Source organism: Epinephelus lanceolatus, chromosome 14, assembly GCF_041903045.1.
Source record: "Epinephelus lanceolatus isolate andai-2023 chromosome 14, ASM4190304v1, whole genome shotgun sequence".
Classification (NCBI taxonomy): Eukaryota; Metazoa; Chordata; class Actinopteri; order Perciformes; family Serranidae; genus Epinephelus; species Epinephelus lanceolatus.
This window is the reverse complement of record NC_135747.1, coordinates 21884758-21908709: the sequence shown is the minus strand read 5'-3', so window position 1 is coordinate 21908709 and position 23952 is coordinate 21884758. Positions and strand designations below refer to the sequence as shown.

At 39.9% G+C, this 23952-nt stretch overlaps 1 protein-coding gene across 6 annotated transcripts in view; it reads right to left on the bottom strand.

Annotated features, from left to right (window-relative positions):
* Positions 1–22109, bottom strand: part of tanc1b (tetratricopeptide repeat, ankyrin repeat and coiled-coil containing 1b) — a 137625-nt gene extending 115516 nt beyond the window's left edge. For all 6 annotated transcript variants that reach the window (XM_078174484.1, XM_033617695.2, XM_033617694.2 and 3 more), the window contains exons 1-2: positions 21946–22109; positions 8326–8419 (exon numbers count right to left, since the gene is read on the bottom strand). In XM_078174484.1, coding sequence (XP_078030610.1) covers positions 8326–8419; positions 21946–22101 — 250 coding nt within the window. In that variant the 5' untranslated portion in view covers positions 22102–22109. The remainder of the gene's footprint in view (positions 1–8325; positions 8420–21945) is intronic.
* Between the last annotated feature and the right edge of the window lie 1843 nt (positions 22110–23952).

Below are 23952 nucleotides of genomic sequence, written 5' to 3'. Positions count from 1 at the left end.
TATGTGTGTGTGTGTGCTTGTGTGTGTTTGTACATGTATGTGTGTGTGAGTGAAAGATGTGGTTTGAGCTACGCCCTGCTAATCGTTGCCTGCTGGCTGCGCAGTGCTTTGATAGCCGTGTAGGTCTGTGCACTCAATGGTCTCCTTTGTAGATCAGGTGCATTCTTTTCTCCACCATCTTAAATCCTGCCATAACTGTCTGGACATGGAAATCTAGGCAAACATGACTGGGAGCAAAAATAGCAAACATGGGCCAAAAAGCCATTTAACAATTGTCAGCACAGTTTTATTTTAATCTAAGCTACAATAAGGGCATAGAATGGTAATCTAGATATAACCCTAAAGGTGTTTTTTAAGTGATTTAAAGATCTATTCGTCACACAAAACTTAGACTTAGTGTCAAACTAAAAGCAAACTGGAGCTTCATAACTCCATGAGTTTTTCGGTACTTAGTGTTTTCCAAAAGGAAAACCATGAGCTGATGATAAAGGAGTCAGTGGTTCAGGGCTGAGCACTAGTTATTATGGTTAATCAAAAGATGTTAATAATGTGTTTTGAGGTTGTTTGCCTCTCTTGCTGTCTCTGTCGCTCTCTATCTGTGCGTGTATGTATGCGTGTGGCATAACTCAGAGTCCGTCTGCCTGTCCTGCACAGGTCTCATACTGTATGTAATCTGTGGTCTAGACATCCTGTGGTTGACTGAGTGCATCTTGTTTATCTGTCTTGCTTCGGCAGTCACAACTTTTAATTTTGTGACACCAAATTTATGAAGAGAGCAGTTTGTCTTTTTTAAGTTAACAAATTTATGTCTCTGTGCTTTAGTGTCAAGATTGTTAACTACATGAGCACTGCCTTTTACTGGCTAAGTGCTTCCTCTGCCATACAGAAGTTAAATCCAGAAACAACACCAGTACCACACCATGCATTCCTAATTTACCTGCAGCACACTCCTTCTGTACGAGGAGCTTTCCTAATAAAAGAAACTGTTAAAACTTCCACCCACGACGGAAGAACACAGCGAGGGAGTTTTCTCTAAGTTCCCTTACAAGCCACAGGACAAGGAGGGAGCGTGTCTCAAAATGGCTGCGGTAGATATGGCTAGAGAGGAGGCTGCCACCCAGCTGTTCACGGAGAAGAACCAGGCTAACATAAGCAGCTTGACACTAGAACTTGTGGGCAGACTTTGCACAGAGTTGTGTTTGTTAATGTCTGAGGGGATGGTCACCGTGTATATATATGCAAGTGAGAGAGTTCACTGTGATCCTGCACCTGGTTTAGTGCTTTCTGTCAGCGATGTTGGAAGACTGCACCTAACCCGCAAACAAAGCTCTTAAAAAGAAACCTTTGTCACACATATTAGTAACATGAAGCACATCCTTTGCTAGTTAGATGATTACTTTTTTCTGAAGCCAAAGTGGCTGGCACGCATTTAGGAGACCTAAGGGTGAGAAAAAATTGAAGGGCAAAAGCAAGCCTGTTGAGTGTTTTAGTATTTACCTATTGTGCTGTCCTCAAAGAACAGCCTGTGGTTAATTCTGACTCACATATGAACAAAGATGAAAAATTTCCATTTCTGATAGCCCACAGGAAACAGCTAGAATATTCCTGGGCAACAAAGGTTTGTGGAGAAAAAGCTGTTTTAGCTGCACTTACTGTCAAAAGCTAGCCTTTTCTAAGACATAATTTTATGATTACGATTTTATAAAAAGCAGCTTTCGTTTGGACAAACAACTGTCCATCAAATGCTCTTTTTTTGTCTGGACAAATAACTGCCAAACCACCTGTGGTTATTGTTTATTGAAGGAAGTCTTCCCATAACAGTAAAAAAGTCCACATGTTAAACCCCTAAGGGCAGCTGAGAGAGAATATAGACAACAGGGAAGGAATCTCTGCAACGTCAGCTGCAATATTTAACTGTATCACCACAGAGATGGAACACAGAAAACAGGAAAGAGATTAAAGAAATCTGCATTGTCAGCTGCCCGACTAAACCACAACAAACAATAACACAACAGCAGAAACGACAGCTTGAAAAATGTTATTAGATTTATCAACACCTCACTAGCAGGCTTGACAAAAACTGGGCATTATAGCTTTGCAAAGAAGTATTATTGCAGGGGTATTGAGTTCACCCCTGAAGGAAATTCAGCGTGAAGGTTTAACCTACTAACTCTATCATCACTGAGGAGCTTCAAATTTCAAGAACCATACAAAATCATGAAAACAAAACAAAATCCTGCCTTGTAACCAATTTGCTGCTGTCTGACCCTTTGCAACAAATCACTGTTTCATGTCAAGAGACCCAAGAAACTCACAGAAACTGCCGAGACAGCATGTACCAGTCACCACCACAGCTGAGGCAACAGAGAGCAGTACTTAATGAGCTCTCCCAAACACACACACGTACATAAACACACACCATTAGTTTGTGTACGGGTCCTCTACATCATGAACATCCCCTTTTTTCTCACTTTATCTTCCTAAAATCTAAATGAGATTCTCCTAATCAGAAATTGCCTCTTTAAAAATGATGTTACAGACAAATTCTGCAAGGCAGCAAACCACTAACACATTATGTTCTTGTCTTAGTCTTCTTTCCATCAGTTGCTTCTCATTATATTTCTTTGTCTGCTGTGGGATGCCTTGATGATGCGTAAACCTAGAATTATGATAGCGGTAGTGTCCCTGACGCAAGGTTTACGCCCCAAAAAATGACGTCATAGTTTCTGTGTCAAGTGCAAAGCCTCAGAAATTTGTCACGGCACTTGGAGCTGCACCTCTTAATTTCTGTAAATAGACACGCACTGTGCATGCCGCTCTTTTCAGTTCAACACGGACGCCTTCGAGTGAACACCTGGGGAAGACTGGCCGAGTAGGTTTGCCTGTGCAGACATTCGCTACAGCTCTACATTGAGAGACCACAGGGAAAGTCAAATGGCCATAAATTCTCGGAAAGTAATAGCCCTCCACACTGGGGAAAGAAGAGGCATTTTGCCGCAGGGAGTTTCAGACCATGAGAGATTGCTGTAAGAGACCCAAGGGGGAAAGAAAGGTATAATATAATTTCAACTTGAAGTTAAGCCAGAGTAATAAATACACTACAAAAACACTATGTTTGGTGGTACGCCGGAGTTTCCTTCTGAAGCAGGGAGTTTACTTTTCCAGTAACATTTTTAGAGTAAAACTCGTGGACTTCTTTCTTATCTACAGGGTATTTTGTTTCTGCGCCCCCTGGCTTTTCAGAGCATATTGCAACAAACAAAAAGTTGTGCGTGCTCGTAGCTTGTGCGCCATCTACAGAGGCCTTTGCCATGGTCTTGCACAACTGAAAACAAAGCATGACATGGACATGTGTACTCTTAAGATGTAAGCCCCAATGCATTTGAACGGAGCACAGCATCATTAAATTTAAAAGGGGGACTTCAGTGCAGACGCAGTTGTTATCAGAGAGGTGATTAAGCATCCATGTAAATAAAAACTGCCAGCACATCCACCACTTCTCCCTCATGGCTTTATGGTTAAATGCACTGTTCTTTGACTCTTGACAAATGTGAGAACTCATTCTAACGTCACCGCTGTCAGCATGCCATACAAGACAATTATCATCCCTGGGGATACACTGCTGGGAAATTAAAGCAGAGCATTTGGGTTGACCCCCATTTTCTGTGCTGGCAAGTCAACAACAGGACTGCTGAATCTCGTCCAGCCAGGTGCACGATTGGCTTCTGTCTCTGTGCTGCCAAACAAACTACGAAAAGCCCTGCCAACTGGTGGTGACTGCATATCTGTTTTTTTGTGTACATGGCTCTGTGTGTGTGTGTGTGTGTGTGTGTGTGTGTGTGTGTGTGTGTGTGTGTGTGGGGGGGGGTTGGAGGAATAAACAGCTGAAACTGTTATCAGCCTCAAAGACTGCGCGCAAATGCATGCTAGTGTGATTAACACCGCGTCACCCACAACAGACAGACAACTGTCTGGCAGCTGCCCCAAGCGGCCGAGCTCATCAAGTGGTAAGCCCGAGTTGGAGGGCCTTCAGAGGCATTACCCAACACACACAGTCACACAGTCACCCACAGCAATTAAAGCTGAGTCAAAGATGCTGTTTCTGTGGGCCACATCATGAACAGATACTGACTGAAAATACTCTCAGGACAGAAGCGACGGTAAGAAGCAGTATATTTTATTCAAGACAGTGGGGCCTCTTTGAGATACAAAAAAAGAGACAGACAGCAGACCACTTTCGTCGAAAACAGAATTAAATCTTGGTCGTGAATGCAGACTTGTCCTCAAATGTTTCAAGTCCACCAAAGGGATTTGTCATAGATTTAAGTTTAACTTCACTTCATTGGCATCAATAAAACTTCAATCCAAAAAAACGCCAAAAACTATGGGTGGGCCAACTAATCAAATTTTGCTCATATTAACTCCCATTTACTTCCATAAACTGGTAAACAGAATCAACTGACATGACATGTGACTCAATTATATGCACTGTGGACTGTCGGGACCAAATCACGTTGGACCTCACATAAAAAAATGAGAGCAAGATCAATAGATGGTCTGAAAGGGGACATTTGCTATGTTGGTTTGATGTTTTAAAGCTGTTACAACAACACAACTATGCCTGCAGGCTTAGTTCTGTTACTTCAGAACACTGTTGTTGAGGAACATTTGCATCAAGACAAAAACAGGATGAAATACATTCACCCAAACTAGCCTCATGACAGTGTCACTAACACTGTCCTAAAAAAAATCCATCAGCTCAGAACAAGCAATTTGCTTTGTAATGAACCACAAACCAGACACTGCTGTGAATTAATAGGAAGTCATAGGTGAAACTTGCAATAAAATCTGAGGGGCCTGTATCCTCAAAGAGAGCACCAATTAAAACAGTGTTTGGTTCTTTACAATATAATCATCTTCTTGTGCCTTCAGGTCTCAAATCTATTAACTCCAGTGAGGCCTACTTGCAATGTAACCTCTCTCAGAGAATGTCAACATCAAAGGCAGCAGGCCACAGCAAACTAGCATCCCACTTCCAGAGTGGCAGACCATTAAAAAAAGGGGGCACTTAAAAGGGATTAAAAAGGCCAATTCCAAACAGATTCCTTATAGAGTGAGTTTAGAAGAGGCAAGCGCGAAGGAGGAGGAGGAGGAGAAAGGATCTAGGAGGAACACATGATGGAGAGACTAAATTAGCAAACTGTGTGTTTTTGTGGTCTTGGCAATGGGTAGATCCCAAAGGAGAGCTAATGACTGTAGTGGTATCTGGCATAGGGGCCAAGTTTCCTTGACTGCTTTAAAGTTGCCTCCAGTCCATAGCCACCATGTCATGAGCAACATATGCTGAGCTATCTTGCAATTATACCATTATCAAGGTCTTTCCTACCAATGATTTCCATTATATGTTGCTAAGCAGATTTTACAGGGACTTTGTACTTCTGGTCCCTCTGAAGGAAGGAAAATCTGTACAGGCTGACATATGAGGATATGAGCAGGACTGTAAAAAGCAACAGGGTTTCATTCATCTGCAAAATACAAAATCTGACAAAATAAGCAACAAGCTAGTAAATAAAACATAAATTAACACTGCCAAATGTCAAGCATAAAACAGTAAGACACAGCCCCAAAGCTGACAGAAATCTCAAACATCACTGATGCTGCTGTATCAACCAAATTAAATAAATCGTTCTCCATAATCCAATTTAAAAATGGCAGGAAGAGGGAAGTGCATATAATAAAGTAGATGACAAAACTCCAAAATACCAGGCATTTAATTTCAAAACAACATTCTTTCCCCAAACCATTTGGGATCAAAATGAAATCTTTATTCAAGCCTCGCAGAAGGTGCAGTGAATATTTTATGTGCAATATGGTACTATCTTGTCTCGGAAACCATTAACTATACTGCAGTGTACCCAATTTGATTAACACGGCCTTCCCCATCAGGACTTCTGTATTACAAATCTCATTTCAGATCCCAGGAAGGACCTGAATTTACAAACAAATTATTCTCTTCAAGGACAACATACGAGTAAACACAGGGTGGCAAAATATACAATTTAACTCTTTCAATGCAACTTATTATTTGTAAACATATTTGACACCCCGACTAATAAATATGACAGACTGTGGCTGTTGATATGGAGTAGAACTTATCAAGATCTCAATCAAGATCTATTAAGGAATATAATCAAGATTTATTTAGGGAATAAGTCTTATTTATTACAGGCCATTACAGGTGTTTTCTCTACAATCTCATGAGAAATGATGCACAGTTCATTAAGTCTCACCTTCAAAAAACTCTTAAAGCCTGAAAATAAAAAGATATTCAGTAGAGATTTGTGCCCCATGCAGGAACAACAGTGGGGCAAAGTGACCACTGCTAGCTGCTACATCTCTGTGACATCTCATCTGTCTCAAGAGCCCTAAACAACAGAGAGGAGTGACCAGATTTTATTGTCCCAGCATGAGAAAGGGAGACAGAACTGCTTTAGTCTGATGGATGGGGTCCAACTGCGAGAGTGAGGCTGGGATAAAGGAGCCGTATTCCGCCATAAAACTCTGCTGCTCCCAGCTTTCACGTACACTGAACCTCCTGTGTTTAAGTGTACATGTGTGGGCGTGTGTGTCTGGGTTACAGGGAGGCTATGTTATCAGAGTGATTCATACATGTGAGACAGGTTGCAACAACCTGATATAAAACGAGATATACAAGCCAACAATACTCAATTCTCCCTTTGTGCTCTGCTGGAGAGCAGCGCAGTGAAGATGACCGGAGGTGATCTTTTCCCTTTAATTTTAGCATTGACTGTTGAGTGAAACAATTACACCAGACAAAGGCAGTAGGAGCAGAACTATGACACATGTACCTACTGTATATAGACCTACCTACCTCTTTACCTGTAAAAACCAGTCCTTAGGTGATAAATCAAGTCTAGGCTGGCAAATGCAGTGTAAGCAAAAGTGGTCAAAGGCTATGTGAAGACCGATCAGTAGAGGGGGGCGTTGTATGAACAAGAGACAAGTCAACAATGTAATACTGAGCATGACTCATGTCTAGTCATGTTGGAAAATACTACAGATTTCCAAAGTAAATGAAAACATCTGTTATAACACAATGTCCAAGTTGTCTCTACAGTCAAAACTAGATTAAAAAAAGATGGAAGATATTCTGCTCTGGACTGACAGTTCTACAAGTAACAATGGTTCTGTGCATTTTGGGTGATTGAAAGGCGCAGTGTGATGGCGCTGGGCTACTGTGAGCCTACACAGTTGTAAATTGCTCATCACCATCCCTTCACACAAAACTGCAGGTCCTTGCCATTACAGCAAGAATCTTGCTGTAAAGAGACAGTTCACCCCAAAATTAAAAATTCACATCTTTCCTCTTACCTGTAGTGTTATTTCTCACTCTAGGTTGTTTTATTGTAAGTTGCAGAGTATTGGAGATGTCTGCTGTCTTTCAAATACAATGAAAGAAGATGGCAATATGTATTTTTGATTTGGGGTGAAATCCTGAAGTCCTTTGAAGTGTTGTATTCTGGGCCTGTTATTGTTCCCAACTGCAGTGTAAAGCTCCAAGTTAAACAAAAAGCCAATAACCTTTTCATTTGTACTGTGGCAATTACTTTATAAAAATTGCATTCAAGTTGTGGTGTTAACAGTGATTACAATTATGTACAAACACAGCACATGATGGATCTTATTTTTCAGCTGCACACCACCACCATCACAATTTAATCACACTACCTGCATATGAGAACTCCACTGGTGTCAGTAATGTAGCACGTTTCTTTTTGTTTTGCTTTTCTTAGAGAAAACAAGTGACTTGGCCCCTTATATTTTAGGTTATTCCTTGTGTGCAAACATCTTTTCCAGCTCTTACTGTATGTGGGTATCTAAATATGAGTCAATCACTTAAAAACCACACAGTGCGCTTCAAAGAAAGTGTCACAGACAGAAGTGGTAAAGCTAAATTATTGGCCATATATATTCAGGCAATTGCTGTAAATGATGGTTTAGATGACAGGATGTTTGCCAAGTGCACACTTAAGTTTTAGCATGACTTTTGTGCTTTCATCTCAACTTTCTTTCCAGTTTACTTTAGCTTTATCTAACTTACTCGAGCCTTCACATTCTGAAGAAGGGTGTCCATGAAAGAAACCGTAAAAAAGTTTCCAAAGTGAGAAACGAATTCATAAACACTGAAAGTAAGACGATCAGAAGTGTACATCGGCCTCTGAAACAGAGTTTATGTGTAAGCCTTTGGGGTTTGGGGTATTTGTTCCATGAGACGTAGCTTGCTGTCCCTGATCTTCCACATACCTGAATCCTTCTTGGTCCCCTTGCCTCCATCTCTGTTCTTCTTCAGCACTGCCTTGAACATGGCAAGATTCCTGGAAGCCTCTCTGAAGGGCCCCTGGGAGAAAAGAAAACAAAAAAAAAAAATCAGTCATTCACAGCCACGACAAGACAACAGAAATGCCTCTATTGTCAGTGATCTAAAACCGTGGAAATGATCCAGCAATACAAACACATCTATTTCTATTCTTGGGACAGAACAGAGGCCATTTCCTCTATTCACCTGCCAATAAGAAAACCATTCTATGGCCTACACATGCAAGTGTTTTTTTTTTTACCCAGAACTATCCAAACAATACAAAATGTGTCCTCGAAAACGTAACATAGCAATGGAAAAACAGTGTACATCCGCATTTCATACTGCTTAGCTGGCAGCCGCCTGGGAGTTTTCCCACAGCACTCCCAATCCTGTAGGTCATCAGTGGAGGGGCACATGGAAAGAATGCTCTAATATTTAAACAGAAAAGGACAACTTCTGCTATCTTGTTACGCAGGAAAACACTCTGTTGAATGCCCTGAATTCCACATGTAATTGATGCTATGTGGCTGAACTTGGGTGTTTGCAACTGCTTTCCCTGGTTGTTCCCAAGCTGGTGTGCATTTTGAATCCTTAGAGTTAAACGGTATAACATGAACTCAAGGTCCAGCCTGGATGTGCTTGTTTACTTTGGAAGTATTTATAGTCTTATGTACTTGTACAATGGTAAAAACATACTTAACTGTTTTAACTGCTGCTGTGTTTCGTTAATTGTGTGGGATCTTTGGTTTCTAACCATCTAAACACATTATAGGTTGCTACCCTACTGTATTAATAGTAGCAGAGCAATCTTTCCGATGAAGAGAAAAGAATGGTTTCAACCAAATAAGGCTATGGCTTCTGCAAACAAAACACACAGTCCTTGCACTGAGTTCTCAACCCCAGAAGCCAGGCTTTAAATATCTAGGTCCTCTTACTGCTGCTGGGAGTGAGGCTATTGATCTGCCCTTTTTCCATCCTTGATGGTGTCAGATGAAACATGGTGAAGCAGAGCCTCCACTGAATCTGCTATGGATGGTGGAGGTGAGGGGGCAAATCCCTGAGGAGCCTCTGCACCTCAACTCAGCCTTGACTACTTAAAAAATTAACTTTTCATGAGGTTTTGGCAAGCCAAACTCCAGTCACGATTATGAGTGCAGTTTCAAGGCAGAATATGATTACTCTATCTGTGTTTCATTCGAGTATCTAGGGAAAACACACACAAAGCAAGAACATCACTCTCCAACCCAACTCCATTTTTTAACCGATGCTTTCTGGAACTGATCCATTTGGTTAATTTCAATTCCTAGGCTCTGTTCAATTTTCAGACAATATAACATCAATGTCCTTCAATCAGCCTGAAAACTGACTTCATTTAAAGATACCAAACATTGATTCAATATCCCCCCCACGACATCCACCCTAAAAGGCTTCATAATGCAATTCTAGGCCTGGCAGATTCAATCCATCATCCTCTCTCTAGAGATGAATTTCTTAACTGGTTTTATTGGAGAAAAAAACAAAACAAACTTAGCTACTACTCAAGCCATCAGATCAGGAAGGTCGGGTGCTCTGTGTAGCCATGGCCTCACCTTTTCATCTCTATACAGTCCCCTCCAAAATGTCTAGTACTTTCCCAAGTAACACCTAATCTAGACATGTAAAGCTTGCACAAAGACGAAAATGCTAAAGTGTCTGCTCAGTTGATTTAAGTAAAAGGCCAAAGTCCACCAGCACATGAGCAGGAAGCTCCAGGCTCTGGCAGCACAGGGGCCAAAACCGATCATCTGCACACACTGCGACGACACAGAGCTGGTTGAAAATCAGAAGAGTTTTTTTCTTTAATGTCACTGTCACAACATAATTACGCCCAGATGACCCAACGTGAGAAGGTGTATTACTCTCTGACAGTTTTGAGGTTGTAGCAGTAGCAGGATATACAGAGTACTGGGAAACTCTGAACAACAACTCTGAAAATTAAACTTGTTTTTTTAAAAGAGAAATGTTTCTTGGTATAATAAAAACTATGATAATCATATAATTCTGCTCTTGAGTATATTTTGATTAAAATATGATGTAATAACAGGAAGGTCAGATGGCAGGATCAAGTACAAAGCAGCACTTCTGGAACTGGATTCAATGTAATGCTCAAGAATGCACAGGTGTCAGAACAAAGAACATTTCAGCAAGGCAAATCCCAGGTGTGGTGCACTAAGAAACAGATCTGAGGACTGTGTCTACCTGTATGCATACAGATTAATGTAGTTCAGTATGGAACAGTACAGTGTTCGTTGGCCGAGTCAGTGGAACTACTGACTGCTGTGTGGGAGCTGGCTGCTCATCTCCACAGTAACAATAAACATCACCCAGGTTAACCCAAAGGAAATGAGAAACGCCCGCTTGAAACTCCAAAAGCCAACATGACAAATTCCTTCCATCCCCCCCGCCCCCATCACAGCCACCAGACACACACAGCCAGTACCCACTAGGAAAAAAAGACACTACCTCTTCAGCCATCTACAGTCATCACTTTTATCCTGAGGTGTGTCTCTATTAGCCTATAGAGCTTGTAAGTTGCGTGTTTCCGTTTCCGGTACATGAGACCTTAAAAATCGATTTCTCATAATGTATTTCAATGGCTAGATTAAAATTATTTTCTGGTCCCGTTTGAATTGTACCATGAATTTTACATATATTGTTTGTGAATTTTTAATATATTTTTTCGTGCAAAGAAGGCTACAATTTAGCGGGAAGAAGTTTGATACTGTTAGGTTTTGTGTGAGAGCGCTTTGTGGACTACAGCTCTTCGCTGCTCACGACACGTATGATACGTCTGATCTGATGGCTCCGTAGATCGTGGCCAGTGTCAGAAATTAGCAAGGGCCATGGGCCATTTGGCCTGCAATTTATCCAAGAATGCCCCCAAAAGCCATGTTCCGGGGTCAAAATTGCCCCCAAGTTTTTGAAACAACTATATGTATTTATATTTTTAACAGTATTACAATCTGACATTAAAGTATAATTTTATTTTCATTAAATTAATTTACCGTCACGTCTACAACTCATTTTCCAGACATAATCAACGAGATTGCACTGATTACGTGAGAGTAATCTGACAGAGAAGGGGAGGGGGCTTTGCTGTACCATAAGTATAGATTAACCATTTCTTGGGTGATCTGTGTCTACACAATGAAAAATTAAGGTAGAATGAATATTAAATTTTAAATTAACTTACTTCCAGGATTGCATCTAAGGAATTTATAGTAATTTGGCCTTTTTAACAGTAAAAGTAACTGTAATGTGGTGAAACATTAGTACTGCTATCAGTAGATTAATGGTTAAATCATCACATTTAAACTGGTTGAATTATAGGAAATCTGAGTGATATTTTGCAACCATAACTTTATGTAACCCATTATTTATTTCATTTAGTAGTTTCTACTGAAGAGTGAAGACACTATCTTAGTTGGTTTTCCTTTTCATGTGCTTATTGTTAGAACATAATTACAATTTTTTGATGGCCCCCAAACATTTCGAAAATGCCCCCATTTTTTTAGACCGTGGGGGCCAAAATTGCCCCCAAAATATTTTGTTAATTTCATACTCTGATCATGGCAGAAGATGCAGCAGCAGCACTGTGAGTTGAGAAGTGGAGGGAAAGTGTGAGGACGTGACGTCACACAGGCAACATGTAGTCTTTCTCATTACGTTGTTTCCACAGCCTTTAACTGAAGAATCATACAATAAACTGTCAAACTCTTAACATGAAAAAATATTATTTAGACCCACTCAAAACATTTGTGTAATCCAAGGCATTTAATGACTTGGACCAGAAAATAAAAATTTTCTCTCCATTGACTCCCATTCATATTTTCCGAGCCTAGAGGTCCGATGGGGGTCTACCAGAAGGGGCGTGACTTACGAGCTCTATTGCAAGGTAAGGGGAATTAAACCCTGAACATTATTCAAATGAAAGCCAAACATGTATTAAAACAATGTTTTCAATAATACAGATTTAACAATGACATAGTGACCATAACATATATTGTAAACAAACCACCTTTTGTTTCCTGGGAGTCACAACACAGAAACAGCTCTACATACTATAACAGTGTGAATATTTTTTCCCCAGCAGACACTGACACATTCTTGCACATTAAACTGACAACTATGACACTAGGTTGCAATAGCCACAGACGGTTAGGGATCAAGATTATGTTATTATCGTACTGGCTCCAATGATGTCTGGTAGAGGTGTAACAACAACTTCTTTTCAGAAGTGAACCAAGTATTACGGAGACAGTGCAATCAGTAATTTACCGTCTTTTTGCATGAATTAAACCTAAAATATAACCAATATTTACAGGTATACATGGGCTTCTGCAGGTGTTTCTTTCTCAGTGAGCCAAGTTAGACCAGCTCTTTGTAATGGTTTGCAATGCAGTTTTATCTCTTCATAACCAGAGTGCGCTTTGTGGCAGCAGTCAAACCATATATGAACAATAATTGTCGTAAAGGTAAGGAACCTCTGTTGCTCTGTTGCTAACACTAGTCACGTAAGCTAGCAAGCTGGTGTTTGATTTTAAATGCAAAACAGTCAATACAATGCTGCTGACAATTTATTAACATTTTCTAAACATTAATTATAGCTAGGGCTAGGAAATTTATCGATACTATCATGATGTGAGACTAGATATAGTCTTAAATTTTGGATATCGTAGCGCTGTATGTGTTGTCCTGGTTTTAAAGGCTGCATTACAGTAAAGTGATGTCATTTTCTGAACTTAACAGACTGTTTAAGCTGTTCTATTATTTGCCTTTACTCACTTAGGCATTAGTGATGACTATTTATCAAAAATCCCGTTGTGAAAATATGTTGTTAAAGAACCAATAATCAACACTACAATATCAATATTGAGATATTTGGTCAAAAACACTGTGATACTCGATTTTCTTTATATTCCCTTGTCCTAACTGCATCTATACCATGAAACAACTTACATGACAGGTGGTATTAATTGCACCTGCTTATACACTCAGAAATCTTCACATAACACTGTAATCTGATGCTTTCCTGCACTGCAGAGACAAGTCATTTTGGTCTAAGTATCTTCATCAAGTCTTCTGCATTCATGAATAAATTAATTGAAACAGGTGTGAGGACAGTATGTGTTGATGTTGCCTAAGCCTTAGGCTGTTTTTATTGAAGGTAGATGTGAGGAAATGTGAATCCTACAACAGCAAAGGTACCACAATCAAAATCAAATGCAGCTAGGCTTAAAGCTGTGGTGATGATATAACTGTGACCTTTGTGAGAAAGTCTCAGAGAGGAGTCATGGACGGCATGGTATGCATCAAGACAAAAATCAAGATTCCTTGAGCCCTCAGAGTCAGGTCCATTCCAGTGCTTTTAAGCTGTGTTTGGATATCAGCCTCAAAGCATGGCCCCTTAGAAAGGGCCTCTCAATATTAAAACAGAGCAGTGAAAGTCTCACAGTGGCTCACAGGTCTTTGTGGACACACACAGGCTGAATGGACAAAATAGACTCCAACATTCACATCTGATCTTTGCAAGCCACCCCAAGAGTAAGCAAAAGCCACAGAGAAACAGCAGAGTGCTCATAGTACTGCCTCTGTTTATATCAAGGGACCAACAACCTTGTCATCAAAAGTCCTCGACAGCTCTTAAAATGCCCCAAGCAACTTAAGGGAACACAGCAAAGACCTTATCAGTGTATTAAGGCAATAACATGCAAGATTAAGGATGCTTACCCACAGCTGGCATTTTCAACCAGACATCAGATCCATGACCTTCACATGTGGACCGCCTGTTACCTTGGAACAGCTCAAGGCAACGGTAAAAAGAACTCCAGCCTATTTTACAATGAAGAGATGGTTTCCTATCACAGTCGAGAAATTGGAAACCAGGGTGGTTAAGCGGTGCCTTGGGTTATCAACATGTATGTTTTTTTCAGGTCACTCCTGACTTGATGGAGTTCAAATACACACAGCTTGTGAGGAAGAAAAGATCCTCACCTGCACAATGCTGCTGTGACATGTGGTTAATGGGACCATCTATACCACAGTCATCTGAGAAGACAGCTATATATAGAACGGAAATAGGATTGTTTGACCCTGTTGCCTCTGGCAGGGAAGCATTTCACATACATCGGCGGTTGGTGAGTTAGAACCTTCTTTGTCCTCTGTTAGGTTGCACACAATAGAGAGTGCACCCTTAAGCTCAAATCCACTTCACCTCTCTTCCAGGGTTGCAACAAACAGCTATTTTCCACCCTGTGTGTTCATCTATTGCCTGTTGAAATGCTTTGCTCTCTTCATGAACTAATTCAACATGAATGATCACTCTCAAATTTTCACACTGTTGTCATAGTAACATGGAAACTCTCACGATCAGCTGACCCTCAAACTGGTTTATCAAACACTGCCTCAAAGTGATTAAGAGATATTTTTAAAATGCTCCTGTGAACTCCATTATTATCTATTGTTTTGTTGTCCATTCGCTGAGTGCAGGAAACAGGCCCGGCCTGGACGGTGACTTCAAGTGGTCCACGAACAATGGGAAGTTAGCTAACAAACCCTTGAAGGAGGAAGTGTAGGGAGAAGGTATGAAGGACAACACAGTCTCAGTGTCGGCCATTGTAAGCAAAGGCTGTTATTCACACTCACGAGTGGAAGGGAAATAACAAAAGAACAGAAATTTTTATGTAGCTAGTCTACCAGTTTGACTCAAGTGCTTCCAGCACAACCCCCCACCTTAGAGCCTGTGAGAAGCAGCTCTTTATCTTGTAATGGTGAAATGTCTTAGAGCACCAATAGCTGACCTTAAAGAGTAAAGACAATGTTTAACTTGTTATTATAACACTAAACCCAGCTGGTATCACTTGACAGACTGAGTTAAAATCCAGCAACAGATCATACATGCATACCTACTTGCTGAACATTTCAGTAACATTTAAGTCTATTAGTTTTGACTTTACCTAAAAGCTTGAAAGTACTTTAAACATAAACACTACTATAATGGTGTAGTGTATCAAATTGAATAGCAGAGATCTGTTCACACCCTCTGGGTGTAGTTAGTGTGCTATCTACTTGCAAACATTGATTACCAAATCACCATATATGCTGGCGGACAAAACTGCACAAGAATAGGAATTTAAAACTGTCTTTAAGTGAAATAAAGGCAGTCAGTAGAATGAGCCAAAGCGATAACAGCCATCTGGCAAACAGCACCTTGATGATTGAGCTTTCAAAGTAATATGAGACAGAACAGCTCCAAGGAGGCCAAATAATCGGAGCCAAATTGTCACAAAATCTTGAAAACACATGGCACACACTAAATGGATACATACATTTTTAGGATATAAACCAACCAACATTATGAGGCTGCCATTTGTATGAAAAAGCTGAATACTCTGAATGAATCCTGCACTCAAATTGTTGAAGCGCTTGACCTTTCTACAACATCCATCAATGCAAACTCCATGCAGAGCCACCAGGGCCATCAGAGAGCATTACGATGGAGACGGGAACATTTTGAAAGTCAGGAACTATGGATCAGGAACTGAAGCTGGAACACAGTTCCTGCAGCTAAAATGCAAGTAGAGTTTCTAAAAAGGTGCTATAAGTTCACAAATAAAGGTTTTTACGATTTAAAAAGAGCCATTAAAAAACAAGAAATGTGGTGCCTTAATGGTCTCTCCTGCAAGAGCTTTCTGTAAGATTATATACAAGGATACTATCTGTAAGCATGGATTGTGGTTGTATTCATAATCATGATCATGTAGCTTGAGAAATTTCAGCACAGATAATCTTCAAAACTAAATGATGAGAAGACAACCGATATTCCCTTTAATACCCCTGTGATTATATACCTTTACCTGGCGGAAAATGATAATGTCCCATCACAGACACAGGCTGATTCAAAGTTCTAGCTTGGGGCAAAGCGAGCTGAGGAGGACTAGCCACATGGCTCAGCATGAAATTAAAAAGGATAACAAGTCTGATCTACTCATTAGACTGCCGTGGGAAAAGTACTGTCATTTTGGAAAGACTGATTCAGCCTCTGAGGCCACTTGTCCCTGATCTTCTCTAATATGACTGATGAGTGAATCCAGACACAGGCCTACATGCTGGTTCAGCAGTGACTGTGTCTTTTTATCCTAGCAGTGTTGCTCTAGAAGTGTCAAGGCATGTTTTAGAAGGCAAACGCTGCTCTGAATTCACAGTTTCACCCCAGGCCATGAAAACTGACTAAACCTGAAACTAAAATGTTTGATTAAGACAAGACATTGCACATCCTCCCCCGATTAAAGTCAAAACTAAGCCACCCATAGACTTATATACATTAATTTAGCTTGACAGCTCAGAGTGTAACACAGATTGATGATTGAGTTAACATGCACAGAGTCTTCGTCTGAGCTTCCACAAACCAGTTTCTCCACTCTGAGCCTCTCTTTATCTCACTAATGTGTTAGAAGTCTTTCTACAACAATTACACACTCCTTACATCACACCAACAACCACCCCTCCTCTGAAATCATCAGTCAGCACCAGATATTTAACTGCACGCTGAGCAACAACAATCATCTCATCAGAGTTACAGCCATTAACTCCTGCCATCACTGCTGATTAAACGTTATCACTCTATTACTGATTTGCCATAGCAATCAAGTGTTAATGAACATCTGGAGTTAAAAAAAAACAAAGCTGTACCGTTATTGCTTACGCTCAATGCGACATTTGCCTCCCAGGAAGCCTAGTGTTTGATTAAAGGTAAAACATTAACAAGCAGTGTTTAAAGTCTACAGGAAGTTCCTGCAAACACAGAGAGATTCTCCTCGTGCTTAGATTTGTCAGTCAGAGGGTCACATATAATGAACTGACTATAAATGAATACTCTGCCTAGTAAGCCAGGATTTTAGTCAGTGCACATTCAACAGGGCTTCAGACCAAGAAGCGCTTTGTAGATAAGATGCCATGCCCACTTCACTTGTCAGTTTTGGAGAGCAGGTTTATTCTTAGCCCAGCTCATTTTAGCTTTACTGAATGAACTACTTCCCAAATCATTTAGTGCCTAAAGAAAACAGTTGATGTAATTTAACAGCAAAGCAAGGTGGATTATTGGTTTGTATGCCATGACTGAATAGGGGAGGACATAGCCTTGCATATAAATGTACATACTTTATACAGGTACTGCTATCACATGAGACAAGCCTCTATTTAGCCTTTGTGCACTGACTTTTACAGACACCAAGAGCCGAGAGATAAATCAACATTAGAGGGTGACACAGGAATAGATATCAAAATCGACCTATTGTAATTATGATTCCTTTCTTCACGTCTCGTCCCAGTCAAATGATGAATAGAGGTTGATGAGAGGAAATTTTCCTGGCAGTATGAACATGTCAATAACCAGAAGTTACTAGTTTTTCTTGTGATGGCATTATGGCGATAAATACAGCTACTACTGCAAAACCACATAAGAAATATGAGCGTCACAATCTACTTGCCAAAGAGATGCCTCTAATCCAGGTACATGATTTCACAAAGTGCTGTCAATTCATACAGAAAACCTTACACCTTCCTGCGCTCAGGTATTTACTGATCATAGAGGTCATGGTAATTTATGTCTGTGAGGGTCCAGTGCTTAGAGCGAACATTTGAACTCAGCCTTCCCCATTGAAGTTTGGTGTTCAGTGGCACTTTATTGAATCTGAACCCAGAGCAGAATCAAGTCTCTACACAGATTCATCAAATGTGGCTAGGTGGTTTGCTTCCCTCTTGCTGTGAAAAAAATAACCTTCTCTGTAGTTGCTAAAGCTGCGATAGCTGTCAAAGCTGAAATAATCATCACAGCACATTGAAAAGAACTCTAATTCTGCTTTATCATTTGGCACTGTCAACAAAATTGATCACAAGATGAATTCTTTGTAAGAGCCTTGTCACAAATACTGAATTTCACACTTTGGTATGTCTGAGGCACTCTGCATCTCTACGCCCCTTTCCCTCTCTGCCTGTCTGTCTCTAGGGCTTTCAAAAAGACTTGACAAAAATGTAAATTAGTAACAGCTGTTACTAAGAAGCACTTTCAAACACACACGTGCTTTAGATACACACATGAGCACACATATGCACGTGCATAGACCTTGAAAACACATACATGTGCTTGCTCACCTGGATTTTCAACCCATACTACAGAATTTACAGTAGTTTTGTTATGATAGATTAATTAGTGATGTAATTCAGCCAAATGCGTCACTCTAGGACACTTGCCAACACCAGTGCTGAAACACAAAGGCAACTCAATATGCATGGCTGTCATTCTGTAACGTTTTAATAGATTACCTGAGGGGAAATTAAATGGTAAGGCAAAGCATTTTGATACAAAACTTGTCAGGAGCCTTAAAGAAACTTGAGCTAATTCAATTACACAATGACGCTTTACCAGGGGGCATGTGTATGATCCTTCATCCCAACGCTGAGAAAGCAACATGATTTCTTTGTCTGCTAAATATCTAGGCATTAAAGAACTTTGGGAAATCCAAGACACAAGTCTTCTTTTCGCAGATCAACAGACTAAATAGAAAACAGAGTGTTATCATACATTTGCAGTTTTAGCAATGTTAGGCTTTTATGATCCAGCTACTTCATTGCAGGAGACTGTGTCGCCCCCACAGCAAGGCACTAAAAACAAAACAATGCGTAACAACCTTAGCTTTGTTCAACTTTCAGGAGCTCAGGGGGGTTACTGCTTCTTGCCTCTTCTGCTATTACGCTGTTATTTCGCAAAATACACTAAAACAACCTCAATGGTTTTGACATGTGTGAATGTCTTGGCCATTATCTATAAATGCCACCTATAGTACACATTGTGGAGATGACTTGCGTAATGATAGCCTAGGAGATTGATTCCTTGAAAGCTCTCATGATAACTAGATAGAAAATAGTACTTTAGCTTTTGAATTCAAGCTAAAATCCCATATCATAAAGCACAAGGCCTAGATTCAATAACAGCTTTCATACCAACTCAAAAAAAACAAACAGGAGTTCACTTGAACCGTACTATATAGATTAGGTTTGAGAGTATCCTTAGAGTGTTACAGAACATTATGTTGGTGCTTATATTTGTGGTCAGGTTTGGTTTGTGGTATCATGTGTCCCTAAATCCCAAATCCACAGAATCCCACACCACAACATTCATTCAGAAACAATCTTGGTTAAACAGTATGCTGACTGCAGGGGTCTCGAACCCAACTAACCTCTAAAAATCTGGCTTCCCTATTGGAACCATGTTCTTCTGCAATGAGTAGCTCCTTTCAAAGTACTAAATCATCATCATCGTCATCATCGTCATCAACAAAAACTCAGTATGTGCTGTCTGTCGGGTCACTGGCTCCAATAACTTTCTCTCCTCAGCCATAACAATGTAGCTCTGATGCCAGCATCTGTTACTGGCCAACTGGCTGGGGACCATGGGAACCAGGCTCTGTAGAAACTGGGAGGCAGACTCTTGTGGCACTTTCAATAAGATGAGCACTCTGTAGTGCAAACATCTCATAACCCTGCAGTTGGTAGACAATTGGGGTAGCTCTAGCACTAGCATAGAGGCATGCAAATCCACTGTAATGGTTCCATAATCAGCGTAAAATTGCCTGAAATTGTGTTGGAAAGTTAATGCCGACTATCTTCAGGTTAACTGGCAGTCAGCATGATTGTCAGCAGCATAGCCTGTTCCACCTGTTGAGTTTTAAATGGAAAAACCAACACTGTAAATACAGTGGAATTGCCCTCGAAGCTAGATTGTGACAAGTAACCCGGCACAGGATATAGCAAATGTTATGGCAAGTAAAATGCCAAGAGGCTACAAAGACTTTATATCACTTGTTCAGAGAGAACATTGAATTGATGACTTCATGTGTTCTCAGCGATCAAAGCTGCACCTTGACATTTACAAGCAATTTCTCTGATGTGGAAAACAGAGCTTTGATTTTCAAAAGCACCTGACTGAGTTATAAGGGGATTCCTCCATTGAAAAATATGCTGAAAACAGCAAAAGTCATATACAGCCAGTGGTCAAACTTCAATGGCTCAATCTCTGTGGGCGGACAAGATTACAGTCCTGTAGCCTTAAGCCTACTACTATATATGGGTTGGGTTCTGGTTTGAAAACCACCACATCCAATCACAAAATACAGACTTACATTAGCATCAAACAAGACCACACAGTTATAAGAAAAGTAATGAACATTTTTGTAAAACATCTGCATCCTACTGAGCAGGATGTTACTCCAGAATAAGTATTACCTATCTTCAAAAAGTTCTTGGATGTCTGTTCAACTTCAGAAAGGTTGATAGGCTACGGTGACAAGCTATTTAGGGCTATTCTGCAGTAACATGCTGTAAAGAGATAACTCTTTTATGGGTACTGAATACTGTCATTATCAATTCATCTGCAGATTACCTTTAAGTCATCTTTTAACCAATCAATTAACCAATCAGTTTGTTTTTTTTTATAAAATACAAGAAAGTCAATAAAAAAAATGCCCGACAGTTTCCCAGAGCTGGGTGACATCTTCAGGTTGACTGTTTTATCTGACCAACAGTCTAAAAACCAAAATATATTAATTTACAATCATATAAAACTGAGAAAACTAGCCCAATTCTCACATTTGATATGACTGATTTAAACTATCAATAGATTATGGTATTTCCAGACCATTATTGTGAACTGAAGAGGCTACCTTTGGATTTTGGAGTGTTGGTCAGTCACATTTGGCTCTGGGAATTGAAATTGTTGGACATTTAATGAAATTAAAAAATCAATCAATCAAAAGATTAACCAGAAGTTAAGTCATACATTAGCTATTTCAAAGGAAGATATTGATTAGAATATTTATACTCCACTGTATGAATCTTATGTCTGAGGTAATTTGCTCCTTTTTCAATTTGCTAATTATCAAAATAGTTGCCAATATAATCTAATTAATCGACAAACTGCTCGTAATTAATCGACTAATCGTTTTAGCTCTACATTCTCCAGTGATATTAACCGTAAGTGCCAGTAACAGTTGATAATTTTCCATGCCAGGACAACATAAAATAAAAAATTAAAGTGAAACACCGTGTGTCAACTACTTTAATCAACGTTAATTAGTTTCAGGTTGTCGGTGTGTGTCCCGTTATCTCGTGTTTACACCAAACCAAACGGAAACCTTACCTGTAGCAAATGTTCGATAAAGCTAACAGCAGCTGAGCTTGTTAAGCTAGCTAGCCTGAGTAACGGTCACATTTAACGTATATAACCTCTGAGACAGAGGACTTAACTTGAACGAAGAGACTAAACAACAATGAATAACTTGAATAAAACACTGTCATTCCCGTTGGTTTTGACGACAGCTCAGTGGGCATGTCCCGACATTCCTCCAACTAACTGCCACTGAAACTCTTAACTGAAACAACTTATCTGGACTTCTCTGAACCGGTGAACCGACTCCTCTCGGCTAACTCCGTCGACACAGCCAACTTGAGAATATCTTTAAAAGTCTTACCTGATAAATGTCATGGAAATGAAAGTACCCAAAAAAGTTTTCCCAGTCTTCCAGCAGCGTATCTCCACACGGACTCAGTCCCCACTTCACACACCACCAAGGTAGGTAGGCTACGGGACGCGGGGCTCCTCCTCCTCCTCCTCCTCCTCTCCGCATGAGGTCATCTGTAAGGGAGGCACATCAACAGAGGGCAGGGAACCAAGACAAACTACCCCCCCGTTCCTCCTCCTCTTTTCCTCTTCCTCCTCATTTCTCTGTGCATGCCTCATGGACACGACAGGATGCTAGAAATGCAAAATACATGTGTACTAGGATAACTGTAACGTTTGCAGTTTCAGGGGGGTAACAGAAGTGTGGTGCAGGGCTGAAGTCCTCATAAAAGTCCAGTCCCCCTTAAAGAAAGTCACCAAAATTGTTTAAGCTCTTGGATTTTCCATATTTAATTTATTCAATTTGCCATTCATTATGATGCCTGTAGTTTTATTTAAATTAAGCTGCACTTTCAGGGTATTTCCTGCCAATAAACTCAACTCTAACTAAAATAACTGCATCAAAGTTTTATTTACCCTCTTATAAACACTAGATTACATTTTCCCAGGAAACTTTCTAAGATGTTAAGTGATGCCAATAAAAGTGAAAATACACTGAGATGCAGATTTATTTCCAAAACCTGTGCTTGTAGCCATTACACCCCAAAATATGCCTTTAGATATTAGACCTGCTGACTCAGAGGACAGTTTTAAACACATCTATAATTATTTTTGTATGGTTGTATAGTTTAGTATAGTGTTTTTGGTGGGGGTCTTTGTGCTGGATTGTAAAGTACTTTGTGCTGCATTCTGTGCATTAAAGGTCCAAAATAAAGTTCATTCAAAGTAAAGGTCTAAATGCTGTATTAAAGTCCTTGCAACAGAATTACTGAACCCCTTGTGTATTTATTAATTCTGTTAGTCAAATTTAAATATCCTGAGTCAGCCTAAAAACATAGAAGTGCCCTATCTTTTGATTTACAGATCACAATTATGCATAAGTCTGTTAATCATAACATTAAACAGACCTAGCCCCCACATTTTATTGGCTACATTAATACTGGAGTCGGAAAATACCTGAATACCGAGGTAAAGCAACATGAAAGTACATTTACACAAGCTTGGTGGCCTGCTTGAAGCCTGTTTTCATGTTGTGAAACTTCATGCACACCAGGTGTCATGTCAAAGTAGAGGTAAAAATGAAAGTAGAAGGCAGAAAAGTTTTCCGCACACTTACATTTTGCATTTTATTCCTTAGCATTTGGTCAATTAGATCTTCATCAGAGCACACGTGAATCAACAATGGACAGGCAGGTGCAAGCAATCAATCTCAGTGTGATTGCTGCCAGTATGCAACACACCTGTGAACATCCCTAGTGGCTGAAGCTCCACCTCCTGGGAGTTGTAGTTTTTAAGTAAAAACTACTACTAAAAAGGTATTGATCTTTCTAATTCCAGCACCTTGCCAAGACTAAGCAGGGTGGAGCAGTGGATGTCTGACATCATCTGATTCAGGCTTCTGCAGCCTTTGTTATTTTCATACCAAATGAAAATAAATATCTCTTTCATTTTTAGACAAGACAAGCAATTTGTAGATGTCATCTTGTTTTTTCACTGCTACTTCAGATCAGTTCATATATATTATGTATACACCATATATTAATCTTGTCTATCATTGTTTCTTACTCTCCAGATTGAAATTTTACACACAAGGTATAAAGACGCTCATAAAACATGATGCATTGCTACATTAACAATCCAAGGGTGTATAAAGTAACGTGGCTACAACATTAAAATGCTGCTTTGCATCAAAGATTTATCACTCTGAATGGGCCGGTCTTTATAACAAGCACTTTAACTATTAGCACATGTTGTTGCTAATACTTTTACGAACCCAAATAAGACTCTGAATGTGAGAAGAATGTAATGGAGTATTTTTATTACACTGTGTTCTTAACAGTTGAGACTCCTCTATGAG